At 37.1% G+C, this 24,115-nt stretch overlaps 1 protein-coding gene across 1 annotated transcript in view; it reads left to right on the top strand.

Annotated features, from left to right (window-relative positions):
• The window catches only part of LOC131686814 (uncharacterized), a 34,905-nt gene extending 10,807 nt beyond the window's left edge, over positions 1-24,098 (top strand). The window contains exons 2-4 of the mRNA XM_058970808.1: positions 22,976-23,450; positions 23,514-23,677; positions 23,736-24,098. Coding sequence (XP_058826791.1) covers positions 22,976-23,450; positions 23,514-23,677; positions 23,736-24,098 — 1,002 coding nt within the window. The remainder of the gene's footprint in view (positions 1-22,975; positions 23,451-23,513; positions 23,678-23,735) is intronic.
• Positions 24,099-24,115: the final 17 nt, after the last annotated feature.

Here is a 24,115-nt window from a genome sequence, read left to right as displayed (position 1 = left end):
TTTCGAGAAAAAACGAGTTTAAAACATTAATCGCAGCATCCTTTACGTTATAATTCGAAATAATTTTTTGCCGTAATTGCTTATTATAACATGTTTCAAATCTGGTAAAAGTCGCATGTAGCTGAAGAAATTCTTCATCCAATGCTATAATTATCTCATTTTTTTTAAGATTTTGCGGCTTAGTCCGGTCTGACTTAACACCGACCAATTGATCTAGCCACGTTCTTTGCTACAGCCTTAAACAGGTTTTACTGCCCATGGCCACCTATCTGTTCCACTTGCGTTTCTATGGATCTGAGAGAACGAGCGACACAGTTTGCAATAATTTTCATTATTTTTTTATTTTGAAATTTTTGCAGTTGATAGTATCGTGCCGTGCAATTCCAACATGCAAGTTATTTATTCTGTTATCCGTCTCACATTTAAGAAGAGCACCATTCATTGTGAATAAATCTGAATGGAACTGACAGAGATGTAGTGCGCTCTTCTTTCGAGTTTAATAGGCTTTCTTTTTCAGATCGACTTTCGGTTTTGTGAACCTGGAAATTATCCTGATTTATTTTATGAATTATCCTCACTTATTTTATAAAGCAGATCAAGATTTGCAGGAAGTTAATCCGGCCAACCGGACGCTATGAGCCTGACTATGGTTAGATCATGATGTAGAATACTGAAGGGAGAACTAATAGTTTGTAGAAATCAAACTACAATGATATGCATGTTTCTGCAGGAATCAAATTTTAGTATTCTTGAAATTTGAAATTAAACTAAACGTTTGCTTGATTCAAACGAAGTGCATTTTTCAGCGTGTAAGATAACCAATAACCATACCTGTCGTCAGAGCACGATGGAAAAAGTACAATGAAAGTATCCTAGAAAATTACTATATTTCCAACTCCTATCTAGAATCAGAATCCGAAATATTCAGAAATTTCTTCGCAAAACCTACCTACATAACTATGCATCGCCAACTATGTCAATGGAACTCTCTTCATAGGAAAAGATAAAAACAAAGCCTCTTACTAGCTAAGATCAACGTGCCAATGTTCCTGCCTCAAACTACGCAAACGTGTCTGGCCTTTGTAAGTTGTCTCTCAGCTCCGACAGAAACGTGCATCCACTTGAGCACCAAAAGCCTACCCAATTTTATGAATCCCGGGTTATGCCACGCCGCCGTGCGGTGGGATGGCATCGCTCTTTGGTTTCAGTCGGACAACCAATTTTGTACTCGAATGCTGCTAGTATGCTGAATGACCCAAAATTTAATTTTCGGGTTCAGATAGTGAGGCCAGGCTTGTAGACTATAAGTAGTTGATCCTCGAAATAAAAGTATGCTGCAATTATTCCAATTAAGATGAGTTTGTAGTACGTACTGCCGTGGAAATATTTCAACACATTCAAACACGTGGTTGGCAGGCCGGCGTGGATCATGCTGCTTCGCCGATTGGAGTTTACACAATACTACAACCGTAGCTTGGTCACTAGGAAGTGTATTGAGTTGGCATCGGGTGTGGTTAAATTATTGATCTAGCATGAGACTTGAATTTTAAACATTTATAGCAGATCTGTGCCGCTATCAATGCGCAATTTGTATCTTATGGAAGATATGGTACGGATTTCAAATAGGTTCATTAGGAAGGCTAGCATATTTTGGTAATAGGAAACCGAAAGGACAATTCACAATATTTACTGCTTCCGCTCTTCGATGGTTGAACGTTATATCAGAAATCGATTGTTTAGATTTTGGGATATCTTTTCTCGTCATCGCGAGCCTTCTAATCATAATAATAGCCGTATCAAATGAACGAGGTGAAATGAATCAAATCATTATAATTGCCATACTTTCATTCTAGAAATTTTTATGAAACTAATGCAGATGTTAGTGAGCCAAAAGATTCATTCTTGAATTTTCTTGTGCGCGTTTTAATAAAATGGCCGCCACAATTCCTAGAAATCAAATAAACCGTTCGCTTTTTATGATTGATACAGTTCTTCGATAGTTCAAACCGAAACAAGTAAAATAGAACTAATTTGCCAAAGACCCCTTACATCAAAAATGAGTTTTTTCAAGTTGTGAAATTTTTCATCACAAATATCAAGCCCCCGAAATGAGTAGTTAAACAGTATATTATTTTGATAGTTTTGAATCATTGATTTTCAAGCACGTAGCCAAAAAAAAAAACGGAAAGGGTCCAAAAACATTTACCAGAAATATTGTTTCGACACACACGGAAATTTATTTCATATAATTTTTATGCGGTTTTTATGTGACTTTATGTTTCCTTGTTAGTAGCAGACTGCATTTGGAGATGCAGGATCCAACAGGATGAAATAAAAATATTGCCGAGGAAACACTGTAGATAAAATTCTTATGCCAAATTTTCGTTATGCTCATAATTTTTCCAGAAGAATGAGCTACGACAGTCGCTAACTGTTGATAGCAAAGTTATCCAAAGTGTACTCACTGATAAACATGAGTAATATACCGAGCGAAAGAAATTGAAAAACTGTCAAACTAAGTCATTAGATGCGCGAACTACGAACGAACGATGAAAATGGAACTGCTAAGAGCTACGCAGAATATTCACTCGCGAACGTTTTACATTTCTTATAAAAGAAATGTATAGAATTCGCTCAAACTTTCAAGAATTTTTCCGAGGCCCGGAGGGCCGAGTCTTATATACCAATCGACTCAGCTCGACGATTTGGGACAATGTCTGTGTGTGTGTGTGTGTGTGTGTGTGTGTGTGTCTGTGTGTGTGTGCATGTAACGGACAAATTCTCATTCGTGTTTCTCAGCAATGGCTGAACCGATCTTATCCAAACCAATTTTAAATGAAAGAACTAAAAAACAGTATGAACGCTATTAATTTGTTTTTGATTCTGATGTTTAGTTTCCAAGATATGAATGTTTGAATGTGTAAAAATGGCGTTTTTTGCAGTTTTTTCAATTATCTACCGAAATTGACAACACAGATTAACAATTTATATGTTTTTAGACAGCATTAACGAATACCTTTCGAACAAGCTATAGATTGTTGAAATCGGACTATTATCAAAAGAGATATTTAACATTAAATGCGGACGAAAGATTTTTATCATTTCCCATTGCCAGAAATATGACCAAAAACATGTAATCTATTATTAACGCCAAAACGGCTTATTTTAGGTCAATAGTATCTTCGGAGAATTTAATGGAGGCAATATGCCCTTTCTTTTGGTATTATGCTTTTGCTGATTAATCTCCCTATGAGTGAGATATTTTCACAAGTTTTCTTGGAAGTGATTACATCGAAATGATGTCTTCAGCAAATTTGTAGCTCTTACTTTTGCGAATAACTTTACTGAAGACTTCAAATATCTATTTTGAATACTTTAAAAGTTATGGCTTGTTGTTTGAGGATTACTCTTTGTCACCTATTTATTGTTCAATATAGTAATAATCCATTGAAATAAGCCAAACATTATTTCAATAAAACGAATTTTGTATTTCATTTTTCTATCTACAACCGCTAGAAATAATCACCGAACACTTCCAAGTTGTCTGGAAGGAACTTGATAACTTATCAGTGCAAAAATGTTCATTTGTACGAACCTTCTCACTGCAATTTTTCTAACTTATAACCATCGGATCGATCTGAAACATATCGAAAAATGAAAAGCGAAATTAATAACTCCAAGCAACGGCGTAGCCAAGAGAAGGCTTCGGGGTTTAAGACAATACAACCCCCCCCCCCCCCCCAACACACCCAAAAAAATATTGGATTGAAATTGAAAATTTATGGATGCTGACTGATTTAATTCAATATTACAATAACAATTATCTGATCCGTAGATTGATAACCTGTTGTTGTAAACATCATGAGGACTTTTGATAAATTGTCGGAATGGGGTCCTGATATGTAACTGATCTATTGGTCTTGATTTCACAGTTGTCTAATAGCATCAATATCAAATTCCTGCCTGAAAACATTTCAATAGAAAATTCCAGAGTTCTGCAATCAATCATAATCCTCAGATTTATTTTCAAATTGATCTCGCTTTTGTAGAGATGTACTGCCATAAGGGTCTTTATTTAATAGGAAGTGAAGTTAAAATTGATTTAATGTCTATGAAACATAGAACTGCTCACCAAAAAAATGCATAACTTTCAACATTTGCTAAAAATGTTTTTGCCTTTCTCATTCACTCTAAAATTCGTCAATCTAATCCCGACCCGGAGGGCCGAGTGTCATATACCAATCGACTGAGTTAGTCGAAATCGGAAAATGTCTGTGTGTGTATGTGTGTATGTGGAAAAAAATGTGACCTCTGTTTCGCAGAGATGACTGGACCGATTTGCACAAAGTTAGTCTCAAATGAAAGGTACAACCTTCCCATCGGCTGCTATTGAATTTTTATTGATTGGACTTCCGGTTCCGAGTTGAAGAGTGCAATCACACAGCAAATTCCCATATAAACTGAAATGAAAAATTTTCAAAATCAAATTTGTATTTTTGATGCCAAATGACTTTAAAATGCATGAAACATTGAGATGTTTGACAAAAATTGACTTCTTTAGACTTTGGTACATTTTTGCCTTTCTCATATAGAAAGGTTATGCAATCACTCTAAAAATCGTCAATCATACCGGCCCGGAGGGAATATACAGTGAGGGGTTGCTACTTTAAAATTAAAACGAGTTTAAAATTTCTTAACAAGTTGAAAATTTTCGGCAAGACCTGGACCTCCCGGTTCTTTCTCCATGATCCGCCGCTGGTTTCAAGCGATGTTTCAATATCACATAGTATCTCAAGATCGTGGCTGTCGATCCATTGTATGTATGTGCATTCATTCATTTCCACCATTGTATTGACATAACCAGCCATGGAATCGTAGTCTGGACAAATGAGACAAGCACAATTGCACCGCTAGGTGGATTAAAACAGGTTTTTATTTTGGGAATGTGTCGAGTTCTAACCCTTACACAGCCAGTATTGAAAAGCTATAGTTAGTGTAGTGTTTTTCTTGTCAATATTAATATTTGATTTGGGAATGCGTCGAGTTGAGACGAAAACGTAATATGATTAATAACGAGGATAACGCTTTCCGAATGTAGAGAGAAATTTATGAAAAATGACGATTTCCATTCGATTCTAGCAGGTCCTGATCGATTTTGATGAGCATTTGATTTTTGTTGTATGACCAATTATATGTATAGGTTAAATGTTCAAAAACAGTAATTTAAGGTCAAGATAGCATCATTTTGAAACCGCCAATTTCGGAGGGTTAGTATCTTCGATGAGTTTTACAAACGTTAAACAACGTTGACGGTATATCGTCCAAGTAGTATTTATGGTGAATTTTCTCAGGTTAATATTCATGACTACAATAAAGTCTCAACAAATTCGCTAAAGACACGAACTCTGTTACTATTTTCTGAAAAATTAATTCTGCATAATTTTAAAACTTCAAACATTACGGTTTCGGAATTATTCCGTTTGGACAGTATGATCGATTTTCACCAAACCGAATTTCTGGCTACGCCGCTGATTTCAAGTAAGTAGAAACAAAGTCGTTCTACACTCGTTCAAAAAAAACTTCTTCGAATGCTGAATATCTAACACATTGAAACCCCGATTTTATCAGCCAAATATGAACATATGTTTGATGGGCTCTAGCAGACGAACAAGACTGAATTCGAGTAAATCCTTTCTTGAGCATGTTTTCCTAATCATGAAGATATGCGAAATATGCGAAAATGAAAAGTTCATCATAATCAGAAATAGTTATCAGACTACATCAAGGGACGAGAAGAATATTTTAACAGCTTCAGTTCATTATAAAGAAAAAAATTGCCCGATTTAGTCAATGTCCCCATTTTGTCAGCCTAAAATACACCATGAGACTGATAAAAATGGGTCTTTATTGTATGTATTATTCACTGTGTTTCACATTAATAGGTACATTTCTTTTTTGGGGATGTTTTATTGTATCGAACTACAACAATTTTTAGGTAATTTTCAAGGGGTTTTTTATAGACTTCTTCCAAAATTTGGCGAACCTATTCCACTTCGTATACCAATTAATTGGTATACTTAAGGGTTAATATGTTGCAGATAGAGAAAATACTGAAATTTTCAGCTTTTTTCTTACACAATATTACGAAAGATTATTAAACAATTTTTCTTAATAAGTTTGAATTTTGAATAATATTTGAAATTTTTTAATAGTATAATTTTTTTTATTTAACCGTGATTTTTTAATAAATAGTGACCATCACTTAACAACGTAGTCTATTTTTCATGGCTTGCGGTGAGCACGATTTCTCGAATTGCTGAACTGAAAATTATGGAACAGAAATTATTTTTTAGTATTCTTTGCAGATTTAACTCGCCGCGCAGATAGCTCTGAATTAGACCCGCTGGTGCCCTAAGACGATTTCGCTAGATTTTCAGAACACTGTGCACCCAGTGCATTAACGCAAGTGACGGAAGGTTATCGAAAAGATTCGTGAAAATGAAAATTCCAGTAATGATGATGATTTTCCCAAACGGTTCGTTTTCGAGAGGTTTTTATTTGTTCTTTGGCATTAGGATTAGCGATAATAATTCAAATCAAGGATACTACTGGGAAGTCACCTTTAGAAAAAAGTCGATTTTTTTTCCTTTCCATTGATTTGGTTTGAGATTTCTAGCACTGATGTTGTCCTATGCTGATTTGAGCGATTCTCTGAGTCCTGCCACTATCCCATGTAGTATGTGTTATCAAAAACATCGCGAAGCATCAAGTTCTAAATGTTCTCAAACGATATAATATCCGAAGAGAGTGATAAGAGTTATAAGAAATGTCTCATCACACTGTTAGGTGGATTAAAAACGTTTTTCACATAGCAATGTTTTTATGGAAACAATTTTAGTTAGCGAAGCGCTCTTGAGGTAGCTCATACTAGAAATTTTGTCTAATGTTGGACTAATTCTGTTAACAGAGTGAATATAAAAAAAATCTACGATTATCGGATATCCAATTGCTTGAGCTTATGCGACCACCCCATGTTGCAACGCGCTAAGTGATTGGATCTACCTGAATTGAATAGAGAATCTATATATGATAATGCCTGGGAGTAACAATTCATCATTCAATGTAAAATAGGGTTTGACAAAAATTAGATTCTTGCTCTGAGTAACTTTTTGGGTTACATTTGGGTCCTAAAACAATCGTGCAAATTCTTAGCTCGAAAGGTGAAACTATATTTTTGCGCCCATGGTTTAAAGTTTACATGGGAATTCGCATGGGAAAATTGATTTTCACAAAATAATTCCTCCAGGAGTCCTCCCATTACCACCTAAAAATAAATCAATATGTGGTTTTAGTAGGAAATTGACCAGTGAAACAATGTCTCGAAGACAGCGAAACGATCTGACGCTTGTGGAAAAAGTTATTAAGCAGAAACCAATTCATAGTCTGACGATTGAATAAATATTCATTTTTTCTAGTACTGCTGTTAGATTTAGAATCATGCAATGTTCTTTGACGTTTTCTTATTGAGTCCAAATCAATAATCAGAGTTATTTAATCACTTGACAATAATTTTTAGGAAAAAAATGAGGCTTCTTTTATCCACAATAAGAGACAGTTTAAAATTTTGTAAATGATTCGACCATCAGCAGCAGTGATGCTATGAAAATAGAATTTTTATCAATCGCCAAAGCATCAATCGGTTTCTGCTTAATAACTTTTTGCACAAGCGTCAGATCGCTTCGCAGTCTTCGAGACATTTTTTCACTGTTAAATTTCCTATGAAAACCACATATCGATTTCTTTTTAGGAGGTAATGGGAGACTCCTGGAGGAATTCAATTAATTTTTCCATGCGAATTCCCATGTAAACTTTAAACCATGTACAACTCCTGTCAATCCAAATTTGTTTATTGATCAATACTAACGCCGGTCAGACCCGTACGTAGATCACACAGGAAAGAGAAGGAATGCTAGTCCGATACTTGTTATTACTAAAACCATTCATGAGCAGTGATGTACCGCTGAGAGAAATCCCTTCTTCTCGGTTTTTTTTTATTTTTGGGTTTTAACTGGGTTTTTTCTCAAATTATTAAATTATTTTTTCGTTTTATCGAATTCATTATGTTAATTTTACGTTTTAGGAAGCATGCATTTATGTACAACCAAAAATAAAACTCGCAGTTTACAGTCAAAACCAATGTAATGTATAAATCGGATACAGACTTCAAGCGTATAAATCCGCAAAAATTGTTTAAAAAGATTTCACCCGAAAAAGTCGGCAAAGATGAACCTCCAGTATAAAAGTGGTTAGAAATATATAATACGTTCGCGGGAAACCCCGTATAACGTTACATTCTAGATCAGTGATTCTCATCCTGGGGTCCGGGGACCCCTAAAGGCCCTCGAAGTCATTGCTAGGGGTCCGCGAAGAAAAATATATTTTCCGAGTGCAGATTGGAATTTCAAGTCTTGTTTCCTAACAAATTAAAAATGACATATTGATAGCATCCACTGCAATGCTTAATGCCTATTTTATAACTTCAATCTATGCCATCACGATGAATTGAATGCGGAAATTTCACGTGTCAATTAGGTTGAGATATTAGCGACGGGCAGTTTAAATGAATCTGTGAATAATTTTTATCCTGAACTAGATTCAATTTTCCAACAACTTGTGTCTAAGAAGAAACGTATGCACCCCGAATATCAAACGACCGTGGTTGACTGAAGAGCTACGAATCTTCAGAATAGACTGAGAAAGGCTCGAAAATGTTTCTTCGGAACAAGGAGCGAAGTCGATAAATAGTTCGGGCGGGATTTAGAACGCTCGTATATCTCCCGAATTGAGTGCAGCATAAAAGACGACCCCAAGTAATTCGGTCTTACCTGCGGAACAAAACGTCCTCGGGCGGAATCCGTGGAAGCGTCAAGTATCACGACAGGACAACTGAGACACCTGGAGCGTCAGCAAATCTATTTTCGTCATTCTTTCAAAATGTTCATTTTGAATTTGCCTGCAACATCAAGCTCCGAACATGAGGTATATATCAAGCTCGTCGGTATTGACAGTTCGGAAGAACCGGGATCGGACGAGCTTCGACCATCGCTTATCAAAGAATGCTCTTCTTTGCTGGCTTTACCGGCATCTATACTATTCCATGGTTTCATTGCTCTATCTATCCTGCATTAAAACGCATCATCAGTTCGCACCAGCATGGTTTTGCAAGAAAGCACTTGACAACTACTAACCTGCTACATGTCGACACTGATTGATAAGGTGGAAAAACGGCAAGAGACTGTATGACTAATTAGATCTCATCGCAGTGCTTCTGTGCGACTTGGAGCTATGCTCTCAGATCCTTTCCACATTACATCGGGCTTTCCTCAAGGAAGTCATCTCGGATCTCTTCTTTTTGTGTTCTTCGTAAACGACCTCTGCAGTGCATTGTCGTTGTCTACATTAATGTATGCAGATAATCTGGAAATGTATCTTGTTAAAACAACTATGGTTAACTGTTGCGCATTACCAATGGACCTCGAACATGTCATGGGTTAGTTTAACAGAAATGAAATGAGTGTGAACATTCAAAAATGCAGTATAATTACATTCGCGCGAGTTCTGTAGCCGACCGTTTCCGAATACTTGATGTGCTCTGCTCCTGTAAATCGAGTAGCATCCGTCAAGGATCTGGGTATCACTCTCGACCGTAAACTACGGTTAACCACACATGTTTCCTCATAGCTAAAGTCATAGCTAAAGTTTGCGCTGTACTTGGACTGCACCAAATGCAACACTAGTGATTTCGATTGTTTATTGTCTAAAATCTCTTTACATCGCACTGGTATACAGTATTCTGGAATATAGAGTTACCATTTGGGCACCGCATTAATCGTTAACATTAATCGTCTTGAACGGGTACAGAAGAATTTCATCAGGTTTGCGCATCGTCGGCTGTCCTGGCAAAGTCAATTATTGCTGCCTCCATACGAAGATCACAGTGCTTTCATCAAACTCCTTACGCTGGAAAATAGGCGAATTTTCCTGCACGACCCAAGTAACCAATAAGCATTATAACGTAGCCTAATATCTGCTTTAGATCCACATACAAAGCTGTCCTCAAGAGCCGCGAAGTCCTAAATACTGATATAATGCTGGTATTATGCCAGAAAAGGCGAAATATAGTGCTATTACTGTGCAGAGATTGACACCTCTTTTCTGCAGTACTAATGCTATTATATAGCAGCAGCGTACAAATGTCAAATTTGAAAACCTTATATTGGCACCACTAATGCTATTAAAAAGCTTCAGTTGGCTGTCATTGTCCACCATGGTTTTAAAACTATGTTCTTATGTTTCCTTTCGGTATGATGAGCAAAAAGGAAAAATTTTAAAATAAAGTGTTCTGTAGAGATTTTTTTAATTTCTTTTACTGATTTAATTTTTTATAAATTTCAGCAGAAATAAGGAGAACATTTATAGGTGTCTCCTTTTTCCTGAAATATACCGAAAATGGACCTTTAGCTGATAGAGGATATTTTTTATGGTTCCAAATTTTGACCATTAAGTAAATCATTTTGAGAATCAATAAGCTCAAGAGGATCACTCGGGTCACCGTCCATGTGAAAAATATTTAATGGATCGGAATAATTTTAAACACAACACAAAATTTAAAAAATACGCAATTTATATTTATATTTATATTTATATTTATATTTATATTTATATTTATATTTATATTTATATTTATATTTATATTTATATTTATATTTATATTTATATTTATATTTATATTTATATTTATATTTATATTTATATTTATATTTATATTTATATTTATATTTATATTTATATTTATATTTATATTTATATTTATATTTATATTTATATTTATATTTATATTTATATTTATATTTATATTTATATTTATATTTATATTTAACAATTTACGTCCATCTGACAATAAGTCTTAATGAACTAAATTACAAATAATTAACCTAAAGTGATAACAAACGATTTCTAAACTGTGCAGAACTAATGACGAAGTCGAAGTTGTCGGTAAAATCGTTGAAGCGACGGACCATTACTAGTATCGGGCTGTTGTCAGCTTAGTTAGTGTTACGCATTTCAGTCTGCAGCAGTGTTCGAGGACGAAGGACACGGGTTGGTGCGTAGAGGTTAATTTGTGATAGGAGATCGGGAACATCATATTCGGCGAGAAGAAGCTTAGATACGAAGGTAGCTTGCGACGCGTGTCTACGATCTTCTAAAGTGTGCAGTCCTAGTAATCGACAACGGTCTTCGTATGGTGGCAAGTTCAGCGGATCATTCCAAGGCAATTGACGTAACGCATATCTTATGAATCTGCGCTGGACGGCTTCAATTCTTTGGCTCCAAGTTGCATGGTAGGGGCACCAGACGACGTTTGCGAATTTCAACTGTGAGCGCACCAGCGAACAATACAACGCTATGTAGCACAAAGGGTCCCGGAATTCGTTGGATATTTTGAACATAAAACTTAGTAGACGTTTAGCTTTGTCAATGATCGCTGAGAAGTGATGGGTGTACGTTAGCCTTTCATCAAGGATGACGCCCAAATCTTTAACATGATCAACGCGTTGCAGCTGAGTTCCAGCGATGTTGTAGTTGAAATTAAACATGTTCCTCGTTCGATGAAAGCTGATAACAAAGCATTTAGCAACACTAAGAACCATCATGTTTCTTTTACACTAACTATAAAAGGTGTCAACGAGATACTGTAGCTCACGGCAATCGGCTTCTTTCCTTATAATTAGAAATAATTTCAAGTCATCGGCGAAGAACAGTTTCCCTCCACGCATTAAGACGAAAGCCACATCATTCACGAACAGTGAGAACAGTAGCGGACCAAGTGTGCTACCTTGAGGAACTCCAGAATGGTTGGACTCAGATTCATTGTCACCAATTTGAACAACGACTTTACGGTGAACAAGGTATGATCGAAGCCAACGGCAGAATCGGGCAGTGAATCCAAGTTTATCAAGCTTCGTTAGCAGTATCTCATGGTTAACAGTGTCGAAAGCAGCCTTAAGATCTGTGTAGATCGTGTCCACCTGCAGTTGTTTGGACATTTGTTCCGTACAAATGGATGTGAAGGAGACCAGGTTCGTCTCCACCGATCGACCGGGAAAGAATCCGTGCTGACAAGTGCTTATGTAATGTTTACTAGCAGAGAACAGCACCTCGTTGACAAGTGATTCGAAAATTTTTGACTCGACTCTCAGCGAAGTGATTCCCCGGTAGTTCTCGATGTTGCCTTTGTCACCTTTCTTGTGTACCGGAAACATGACTGAACACTTCCAATCATCGGGAAATTTTTGCTGCTGAAATGACACATTGAAAAGGTGCGTCAGTGGAATCGCTAAAATATCCGAACATTTTTTCAGAACAGCTGAAGGCATTGCACTTAGTCCTGGAGCATACGACGATTTCGTTTTTTGTATTGCAGAGAGAACCGATTGTTCTGAAATGGTGAATACATCCATATCCACCGCACCAACGGGAACATCACGGGACGCGTTTTCGAGCTCGATGGCAGTTGGCGCATCAGTAGTGAAGACACTCGAGAAGTAACTGGCAAATAGAGAACACTTTGTCGCCGTCGTAGTCGCTACTTCGCCATTGTAAACCATCCTAGACGGAAGACCCGTTTGCTTCCTCTTCGTATAAACAAAAGTCCAGAAGCCCTTCAGATTTCGTCGTAAGTTTTGTTGGATACGGTTCACATATCCTTTGTACAGCAGTTTATTATAACAGCGGTACTCATTACTGGCTATTACGAAAAAGCGCTTGAGAATAGGGCATCGTCGATTTGTGTACGCACGTAGAGCTTTGGCACGAATGCGTTTCAGATTCCGAAGCATTGCGTTCGACCAGGGAGGCTTCCTGGGAGGTTGATAATTTGGAACAGATTTTTCAACACAGTCAAGGAGTAACTGATTATAGAGATCAACTGCAACATCTACATCCACTTGATCAAGTAGTACACTCCAGTCAATCAGCAACAGTGAGCGGCGTAGAGCTACTAGATCAGTTTTGCGAAAATTACGACGATTCACAGCTAAAGCTTCTTCATATAGTGGTGAACTAATGGTGGAAATGGATATTTCTAAAGCGGGATGATAGTTATCCAAAGGAACGATCGCACTGGAAGCTTCACTCACTGAACACTCAGGCAAAGCATTCTCATTGACGAAGACAAGGTCAAGAAAACGAGATTGATGGTTGGAAACCGTGCTTACTTGACTTAGTCCGTGAAAAGCCATCCCGTCCAGAAATAAGCGGCTGGCAGGATTTGTTGTCGAGGATAACGGGTTAGGGTAAGCGTACCCACGTCCAGATGACACCCACATGAGTCCTGGTTGGTTGAAATCGCCAAAGACTATCATCACATCGTTTGTATCTGCCTGAGAAGAAGCGCGCTCTATGGAGTCTAGGTGGATCTGCGTAATAGAACAATCAAGTCGTTTTTCTGGAGGAATGTAAACAGCTCCAATAAAGTAGTTCTTCGTTTGCGTAGTAATCTTCGTCCAAACTGCTTCAATGCTTGATGAACTATCCACACCAAACTCACAGGAGGTAAGTGCGGAAGAAACAGCGATTAAAACTCCCCCGCCGCGACCAAGCAAGCTGGAAATCAGAAGGTTTTCAGGAAGCGGATCGTCATTTAAAGCAAAATACTCGCCTGAGAAGGGAGTTGGGAAGACCCCCTCACGACCTCCGAACGCAGGGCCGGGACGACTAAGCTGGTCGCTGGCTGGTAGCACGACTGCGTCGGAGCGCTCGGGGGCTTCCGTAGTGCGGCATAACAGGCGTCCCGGTGATGGCAGCGCAGCGTGAATTCATTTGTGCAGTCTCGGCGATGACGGCGGAACAATGCTTCTTCGTAACGGTGGCAAGTTCTGCAAGAAAGGAATTCGGAAATCGGCGATATAACGTGTACTATTTCAAATCAGCTACTTAGTCACCATTGGGCTTTCCAAATTCTCAGTATGATTACATCCGCTTGGAGTTTGGAGTCGGTTTAGTCCGGGTCCACGATTGGGTTTTATTGACATGTCAATGAATTCTCGAAACAGCAGGCCCTCGGGCCAAGTAGACGGAGTAAGTGCTATCTGTTTCAGTACTGGATCAAGGCCAATCTTAAACGACACGAAGGACAAATTTGTCGTGTCTTTACCCTTTGGCACTAAACGCACGATATCAGTGGTACCTTCAACATTCAAATAACGAAGAAGGATTTTCTGGACGTCACTGTCGGTGATCATAGGGTGAAAACCAGACAAATATAACCAGAACTTTGGCGGTGGTGCTTCAGGAGTAATAGACGTAACGGAGAGGTCACTGAGGTCAACCATATTTGTTCCATGGTTAACCATAGCACGTACAGGCTGGCCTTGATTTCCACGGCGACGTTTCACTCCCAGTCTAGGCCAAACTGGCGTATCAGATTGACCACTAGAGCGAATTTGTTCATCATTCGTTCGATCGGCATGGTTTTGGCACACAGTCAAACGGTCGACTTTTTGGCTCAACGATTCAACAAATGAAGAAAGTTGTTGAATTTGAGTTAATAAATTTTCAACATTCGGTGTAGCAATTCCAGGTTCGACTTTAGCCTCAATATAAGAGCGGACAATCCTTCCATTGAGCTCATCGCGACACGGTGAGCAGAAAAAGACAATCTTTCCCTGCGACAATCAATAAAAATAAAAAATAGCAAAAGAATACTTATCCTTTTCTTTTCCTTGAATGCTTCTTCTTCAAACTTCGAATACTGCTTGTCTGGTCCTGGAACTGTCTGACTTCCTTCCTTCAAGGAGAAAAAATCGGGAATTCACTTCTCTCATTCTTCACTCCTTCTTCTTCTTCTTCTTCTTCTTCTTCTTCTTCTTCTTCTTCTTCTTCTTCTTCTTCTTCTTCTTCTTCTTCGTCTTCGTCTTCTTCTTTTTCTTCTTCTTCTTCCGGTTCTGGTCCGGAACCGCAATTCCTTTTTCCGAAGTACTATTAATTTTCTTTACTCTAAAATGAAAAAAAATAATAGGCTGCAAAGAAGTAAAAACACGTCACTTCTCTTCAAAGCCTGCTTCGATCAATGTAAGAGTGGATTGCACCCAGTTTAACAGTCATCCTATGATCACTTAAGTGGAAGCTCAACCAACGGACAAAAATTGCAGAAGACCCCAACTTATTAACATAATTTGGCAATAAGAATTTCGTAATGAACACGATCGAATGCAGTTTTCAGGTCGGCATAAACTGTGTTTATTTAGAGCTGTTTTACGTCATGAAATTCTTCAAACATACTAAACCTCCAAATCTCGGCTAAGAGATCAAGTTACAATTCCCACAACTTTTCAAAGGTCTCCAAACAATAGATTCTCAATGTAGTTATTAGGCAATATACTTCCAAAATTATTATTGTACAGTATTTAATTAAATTAATCTGCATTAAATAATTTGTTACATTTCTTATAAAAGAAATGTATAGAATTCGCTCAAACTTTCAAGATTTTTTCCGAGGCCCGGAGGGCCGAGTCTTATATACCAATCGACTCAGCTCGACGATTTGGGACAATGTCTGTGTGTGTGTGTGTCTGTGTGTGTGTGTATGTAACGGACAAATTCTCATTCGTGTTTCTCAGCAATGGCTGAACCGATCTTATCCAAACCAATTTTAAATGAAAGAACTAAAAAACAGTATGAACGCTATTAATTTGTTTTTGATTCTGATGTTTAGTTTCCAAGATATGAATGTTTGAATGCGTAAAAATGGCATTTTTTGCAGTTTTTTTTAATTATCTGTCGAAATTGACAATATAGATTAACAATTTATATGTTTTTCGACAGCTTCAACGAATACCTTTCGAACAAGCTATAGATTGTTGAAATCGGACTATTATCAAAAGAGATATTTAACATTAAATGCGGACGAAAGATTTTTATCATTTCCCATTGCCAGAAATATGACCAAAAACATGTAATCTATTATTAACGCCAAAACGGCTTATTTTAGGTCAATAGTATCTTCGGAGAATATAATGGAGGCAATATGCCCTTTCTTTTGGTATTGTGCTTTTGCTGATTAATCCCCCTATGAGTGAGATATTTTCACAAATTTTCTTGGAAGTGATTATATCGAAATGATGCCTTCAGCAAATTTGTAGCTCTTACTTTTGCGAATAACTTTGCTAAAGACTTTAAATATCTATTTTGAATACTTTAAAAGTTATGGCTTGTTGTTTGTTGATTACTTTTTGTCGCCTTTTTATTGTTCAATATAGTAATAATCCATTGAAATAAGCCAAACATTATTTCGATAAAACGAATTTTGTAGGGGAACATGGGGAGACTTGACCAGGTTTTCAGCTAAAACTGCATAAATCTCTAAAAAAGCCTTCAATCCCCCAAAAATCATTCAGATATAATGCGCAAAGTTATTGCGCGTCTTCATGATTTTTTGCAGAATTTTTAATTTAATTTTTAAAAAGTTACAAAAGTTTTTCTGTGATCGTTTTTTCTGGTCAAGTCTCCCCATTGCGGGGAGACTTGACCAAGGCGTGGGAGACTTGACCAAGAGAATTTTGAAAAATTATGACAAAAAATAATGACATAAAACATACTGTAATTATTTTTTCCTCTATTATCCTTAGGTAGCAGTAAAAAATATAAAAGAGTTGCATTTGATAAATTTTGATTTTTTTAAATGCATTTCTTTTTAAGGATTAACTGTACTGCTTGCATTGCATGTTTACACGTCACGAAATCAGTCCTACTATTGCTAACTTTGCTTACAAATTTTAAAATATAAAGACTTATGTTTGGGGTGGGATTTTTTTATGGCGTGATTAACATTAACAGTAGATACCAAAGCATAATAAATATTAGGAATTTTGTATCTTTCTTCAGCTGATCGGCACTTGGTCAAGTCTCCCCATAAAATCTTGGTCAAGTCTCCCCAACTTTAGTTATTGCGTTCAATTTCATGCGAATTCTAGTAATAACTATTCCAATGTTCCAGTTTATGTAAAATCATTTCACTGCTTCACAAGGATTAAGATGGTATATTAGTCCTTTAATAGTAATTAGTAGTCGAGTAGATATGTCCATACAAAGTTTGATAAAAAATTACATCATTTAATGCAAATTTATTAATCACGTAATATTTTCTGCAAGGAAAGGATTTTTTACTCCAAACTTTCAAAATTACCTTACGGGATCGAAACAAGTATAAAAATATTTTTGAAAAAAAAATTAAGAATCGAATAGAAGACACCATAGCCGAAAATAGAATTTTGCGCTTGGTCAAGTCTCCCCATGTTCCCCTATTTCATTTTACTATCTACAACCGCTAGAAATAATCACCGAACACTTCCAAGTTGTCTGGAAGGAACTTGATAACTTATCAGTACAAAAATGTTCATTTGTGCGAACCTTCTGACTGCAATTTTTCTAACTTATGACCATCGGATCGATCTGAAACATATCGGAAAATGAAAAGCGAAGTAAATAACTCCAAGCAACGGCGTAGCCAAGAGAAGGTTTTGGGGTTTAACACCATACAACTCCCCCCCCCCCACCGCACAAAAAAGAATTGGATTGAAGTTGAAAATTTATTGATGCCGACTGATTTAATTCAATATTACAATAACAATTATCTGATCCGTAGATTGATTACCTGTTGTTGTAAACATCATGAGGACTTTTGATAAATTGTCGGAATGGGGTCTTGATATGTAATTGATCTAGTAGTCTTGATTTCACAGTTGTCTAATAGCATCAATATCAAATTCCTGCCTGAAAACATTCCAATAGAAAATTCCAGAGTTCTGTAATCAATCATAATCCTCAGATTTATTTTCAAATTGAGCTCGTTTTTGTAGCGATGTACTGTAATAAGGGTCTTTATTTAATAGTAAGTGAAGTTAAAATTGATTTAATGTCTATGAAACATAGAACTGCTCACCAAAAAAATGTATAACTTTCAACATTTGCTAAAAATGTTTTTGCCTTTTTCAAACACTCTAAAATTCGTCAATCTAATCCCGACCCGGAGGGCCAAGTGTCATATGCCAATCGACTCAGTTCGTCGAGATCGGAAAATGTCTGTGTGTGTATGTATGTGTGTATGTGGAAAAAATATGACCTCTGTTAATCAGAGAAGGCTGGATCGATTTGCACAAAGTTGGTCTCAAATGAAAGGTACAACCTTCCCATCGGCTGCAATTGAATTTTTTATTGACTGGACTTCCGGTTCCGGAGTTACGAGTTGAAGAGTGCAATTACACAGCAAATTCCCATATAAACTGAAAGGAAAAATTTTCAAGATCAAATTTGTATTTTTGATGCCAAATGAATTTAAAATGCATGAAACATTGAGATGTTTGACAAAAATTGACTTTTTTGGACTTTGGTACATTTTTGCCTTTCTCATATAGAAAGGTTATGCAATCACTCTAAAAATCGTCAATCATACCGGCCCGGAGGGAGTATGCAGTGAGGGGTTGCTACTTTAAAATTAAAACTAGTTCAATAAATTTTAACAAGTCCGGCCGAACCCGGACCTCCCGGATCTTTTCCATGATCCGCCGCTGGTTTCAAGCGATGTTTCAGTATCACATAGTATCTCAAGATCGTGGCTGTCGATCCATTGTATGTATGCTCATATCGTACTGAACATGTAATATTCATTTCCACCTTTGTATTGAACATAACCAGCCATGGAATCGTAGTCTGGACAAATGAGACAAGCACAATTACACCACTAGGTGGATTAAAACAGGTTTATATTTTTGGAATGCGTCGAGTTGAGACGAAAACGTAATATGATTAATAACGAGGATAACACTTTCCGAATGTAGAGAAATTTATGAAAAATGACGATTTCCATTCGACTCTAGCAGGTTCTGATCGATTTTGATGAGCATTTGATTTTTGTTGTATGACCAATTATATGTATAGGTCAAATGTTCAAAAACAGTAATTTAAGGTCAAGATAACATCATTTTGAAACCGCCAATTTCGGAGGTTTAGTATCTTCGATGAGTTTTACAAACGTTAAACAGCGCATCATTTTATATAATAATTTTGGCGGTATATCGTCCAAGAAGTATGTATGGTGAATTTTATTCATGAACTCTGTTACTATTTTCTGAAAAATTAATTCTGCATAATTTTAAAACTTAAAAAATCACGGTTTCGGAATTATGCCGTTTGGACAGTATGATCGACTTTCACCAAACCGAATTTCTGGCTACGCCGCTGATTTCAAATAAGTAGAAACAAAGTCGTTCTACACTCGTTCACAAGAAACTTCTTCGAATGCTGAATATCTATTATAACACATTGAAACCCCGATTTTATCAGCCAAATATGAATATATGTTTGATGGGCTCTAGCAGACGAACAAGACTGAATTCGAGTAAATCCTTTCTGGAGCATGTTTTCCTTATCACGAAGATATGCGAAATAATGGAAAATAAAAAGATCATCATAATCAGAAATAGTTATCAGACTACAACAAAGGGACGAGAAGAATATTTTAACAGCTTCAGTTTATTATAAAGAAAAAAAATTGCCCGATTTAGTCAATGTCCCCATTTTGTCAGCCTAAAATACACCATGAGACTGATAAAATGGGTCTTTATTGTATGTATTATTCGCTGTGTTTCACATTAATAGGTACATTTCTTTTTTGGAGATTTTTTTTATCGCATCGAACTACAACAATTTTTAGGGAGTTTTCAAGGGGTTATTTTATAGACTTCTTCCAAAATTTGGCGAACCTATTCCAATTCGTATACCAATTAATTGGTATACTCAAGGGTTTATATGTTGCAGATAGAAAAAATACTGAAATTTTCAGCTTTTTCCTACACAATATTAGGAAAGCTTATTAAACAATCTTTCCTAATAAGTTTGTGAAAATTATAAACTATTTGAAATTTTTTAATAGTTTTATTTTTTATTTAACCGTGATTCTTTAATAAATAGTGACCATCGCTTCACAACGTAGTCTATTTTTCATGGCTTGCGGTGAGCACGATTTCTCGAATTGCTGAACTGAAAATTATGGAATAGAAATTAATTTTAAGTATTCTTTACAGATTTAGCTCGCCGCGCAGATAGCTCTGAATTAGACCCGCTGGTGCCCTAAGACGATTTCGCTAGATTTTCAGAGCACTGTGCACCCAGTGCATTAACGCAAGTGACGGAAGGTTATCGAAAAGTTTCGTGAAAATGAAAAAGTAATGATGATGATTTTCCCAAACGGTTCGTTTTCGAGAGGTTTTTATTTGTTCTGTGACATTAGGATTAGCGATAATAATTCAAATCAAGGATACTACTAGGAAGTTTCCTTTAGAAAAAGTCGATGTCGAAGTAAAATTTGGAACTTCAGAGATAGCGTGATATCAGGAAGTGCGATTTCATTTCAACGCTTTTTTGTGAAAAGGGCGATACTTACAAATGTAAACATGAGGCTTTTTTCATACATGCGAATGAGGGCTTTGAAACGCAACAAATTAACCTAAAAATTTGGATTCTACGATATTGCTTTCTTAAACTACAGCAAAAAATACAACGGGCGAAACTGAATTTTTGTTTGTTTACTTAAAGTTTCTCCCTCCACGTTCAATGCAAACAAACAGAGCGATACTTTTTTTTCTAGCAGTTTAGAGGCGAAACTGTTTTTCGTATTTTTTAGGATTATCAAGCTGATACCAGCTATAAATAGTAACAATGATCGCTATTGAAAAAACCCGGACGAAATCGGTGGTGTAAAACGGTAGTTATTGTAAAAAACGTAAGGGCGATACTTCAATGCTGATAGGTGGGACCGAAAAAGTAAACAATCGCCAAAGGGGCGATACTATCATTTTGTCAATTTCAATAGCAAAAACAAATTTTAATTCAATAATTTCAAATACTTTATGAAGTTTTGGGTTTCGATCACTAAATTATGCAATCTAGGATGTAAAAAAACACAATAGTTCTGGAAATATTCACTGTTGATTTTCTTTGAATGGTGTCGCCCTTTTCAAGAAAAAATGTTGATTTCTTAGTTCTCAGTCGCGTTGGAAATTTGAGTAAAGTATAAACTTCAAATCGATTCAAAAAAAATTTCGATTTTTTTGGCTCAGTACAATATATAACCCCTTTAGGAAAATTCAGTTTTCCCACCACAATATAGATATTTTATTAACAGAGCATTAACAATAATTCGTTGGTATGTCTACTTTATGGGCCATTTTTTCGCTTTCCCATTGATTTGGTTTGAGATTTCTAGCACTGATGTTGTCCTATGCTGATTTGAGCGATTCTCTGCCACTATCCCATGTAGTATGTGTTATCAAAACATCGCGAAGCATCAAGTTCTAAATGTTCTCAAACGATATAATATCCGAAGAGAGTGATAAGAGTTATAAGAAATGTCTCATCACACTGTTAGGTGGATTAAACACGTTTTTTCTTTTCAATTCAATTACTTTTGGTTTGGAGGAGCAGTTCACCCTTCGAACTGTCCCCCTGGCTACGGCACTGGTCGTTGATATAACATTTTTTTACAGAACAAATTCACTTAATTTAATTAAAAATAACTATGATTACAATTGGCACTTATTCAATTCAAATAATTCTTTGATTCAGTTGTGTTTGACTGTATAACGTTTGTCTTAATTAAATGGAGAATATGCCAATAAATAATAACAAAACTAAAATTTTGATCAGGTGTGCTAATGGTCTGATTCACGTATCAATTTGGAATCACCGTGCTAAAAGAAATAAAGATAATCCTAAGTGAGCATATGCCATCTATGCCTAGTGACCATATACCATCTATGTATAGACCAACTTAAAAGTCTTGATTTTGCAAGCCATAGACCACTGCACTAGTGGCATATCATCTGACCTCGTTTAGACCAGTGACATTTAAGGGTAAAAGATTTTTCATCCAATTCGCACGGGTGATCGGTGAGCACGTTGTCTATAACCTTTTCATGGCATCCTGTGATTGCATCCTCCTATCCATCTAACAGCGTCATAGCGAATCGAAACTAATCTGCATAATTTTGACAATTTCTGATGAAACGTGATCGACCTCATTAGATACACGAAACAGTTCGCCCAAGCGAAATTTTTGGTTGGCGGAGAGTAAAGCCGCCTCCACAACCTTCTTCTTTTCACACCTTTCGCGTATTTGCCGGTTCGCTACATTGAGTAAATATGTATACACAAATTTGTGCAACTTACGTACCTGGTCAGTCGGGGTGTCAAGGTCACAATCTTTCCAGCTGGAGAAACATGCAAAAAATGGAAACCTTACCTAATAATCAAAGTGTAATGGACTAAAAACATGTTTACCAAAATACTACCGGTGCTTATGTAGCTCAACTTTAACACTTCATTTCTTGGCGGACGGGAGGAACAGTGTGGAGATGATTGCGGTGAGAATGTTTGTTAGGTGGGCCGAAACATACGAAATCGATCAATCAATGTTATTCAAGCTGCTTTTCACGTTGATTGTTTGAAATTATGCTGGTGCTTGAATTTGGTGGGTTATCATTGAAGCCTAAGGGACTCGCCAGAAAGAGAGGGCTGTTTGATATCCAACTACGAATGTTTATTCCATTTAAAATTACATGGTTTTATGTGTTAAAATATGCGTCTGCGCGCTTATAGGAACCTTTCTAATGCCACCAAAAAATGTGAAGGTCTGCTAAGCGGTTGTAGAGATAGTCGATCATATTCAGTATTATGACGGATTGAACTTATAAAGTACCATCGAATCCGAATAAGGCTGATTATGCTCAGTTCAGTACATGAATATTTTCCTATACTATCTGTCCAGTGCAATAAGATGATCATGGATCCAACCATTAATAGAATTTAGAATTATACACGTGTCACATTCTCACCAATTTCATTCAACGCTTTCCAACAGGTTCTCCTGCGCCTACACCACACGGCCGGCGATGGGATGGCAATTGTGCGACTCATTCTGGACACCATCACCGGAGATCACAAGGCACTGGCGGCCCGTATTTCAGCACATAATCCGCAGAAGCAAACCAACCAGCGTAGTTTGAATTTTGTCCAACTTGTCAAAATCCTGTTCAATGGGCCGGCTTTCATTCTTCGAATGATGTTTCAAAAATCGGAGAAGAACTGCTTGAGTGGTGGAAGAATCACCGACAATAAGGTTGTTAGCTGGTGTCACGAGGCCGAACTAACCAGTGAGAAGAAATCGATAATCGAAATTGTGAAAAGTACAAAACAGCTGATTCCCGAAGCTAGATTCTCAGACATTTTTCTTCTGGCGCTTGCAAGCAGCCTGCACAGGTACTTCGAAGCCAAGGGGGAACCGTACCAAAACGGAGTGGTTTCCGTGATCGTACCAGGGCGGTCGGGAAGTGAAGGTATTATTATATTGGTCTCCGACGCAGCATCATTATTATATTTATGTTTGCAATAACTTTCAGCAAAATCACTCAAAATCAAGAACCGATTCACAACTCGTCGCCAGATGCTCCACATCAGTCAAGGAATCCAGCTTGATGACCCAGATAGACTATCAAAATTACGTCAACAGTTGTCGATCCTGGCTCAAGGGTCTGCTTCGACGCGATCGGCATCATCGCATGCCGTATGTGTCTCTCTTGTACCATCATTCTTGCTTGACTAAACAATAGCTTTACTTTCAGGTGATATCAATATTTATTTCATCTCTGTCCAACATTCTACCGATTGCACTGCTTCGGCTACTGGTATCCAGTTTCCGAGCCAACGTAGTCTTTTCGATACTCCCGGAGATCGGGAAGGTGAGCTTCCAAGAGCACGAGATGGCCGGACCAACGCTGTTTCTTCCAAACACCGGCAACATTTCCGTCTGTATTGCAGCCGTCACTTTTGGAGACAAGGTGCATCTGGGAATACTGGCCGATCGATCAGTGATTCCGTCCGCCAATGAAGCCCATTCTATTTTGCAGGAGATTGTCAATGAAATAGAACGGATGGGAGTGGTGCTGGAGGATGCGCCCAAGCAAACCACGGTACGGTTTGAGTAACATCAGTGATAATGTGA

The sequence above is a fragment of the Topomyia yanbarensis genome, chromosome 3 (genome assembly GCF_030247195.1).
Source record: "Topomyia yanbarensis strain Yona2022 chromosome 3, ASM3024719v1, whole genome shotgun sequence".
Classification (NCBI taxonomy): domain Eukaryota; kingdom Metazoa; phylum Arthropoda; class Insecta; order Diptera; family Culicidae; genus Topomyia; species Topomyia yanbarensis.
This window is presented reverse-complemented; position numbering and strand designations above follow the sequence as displayed.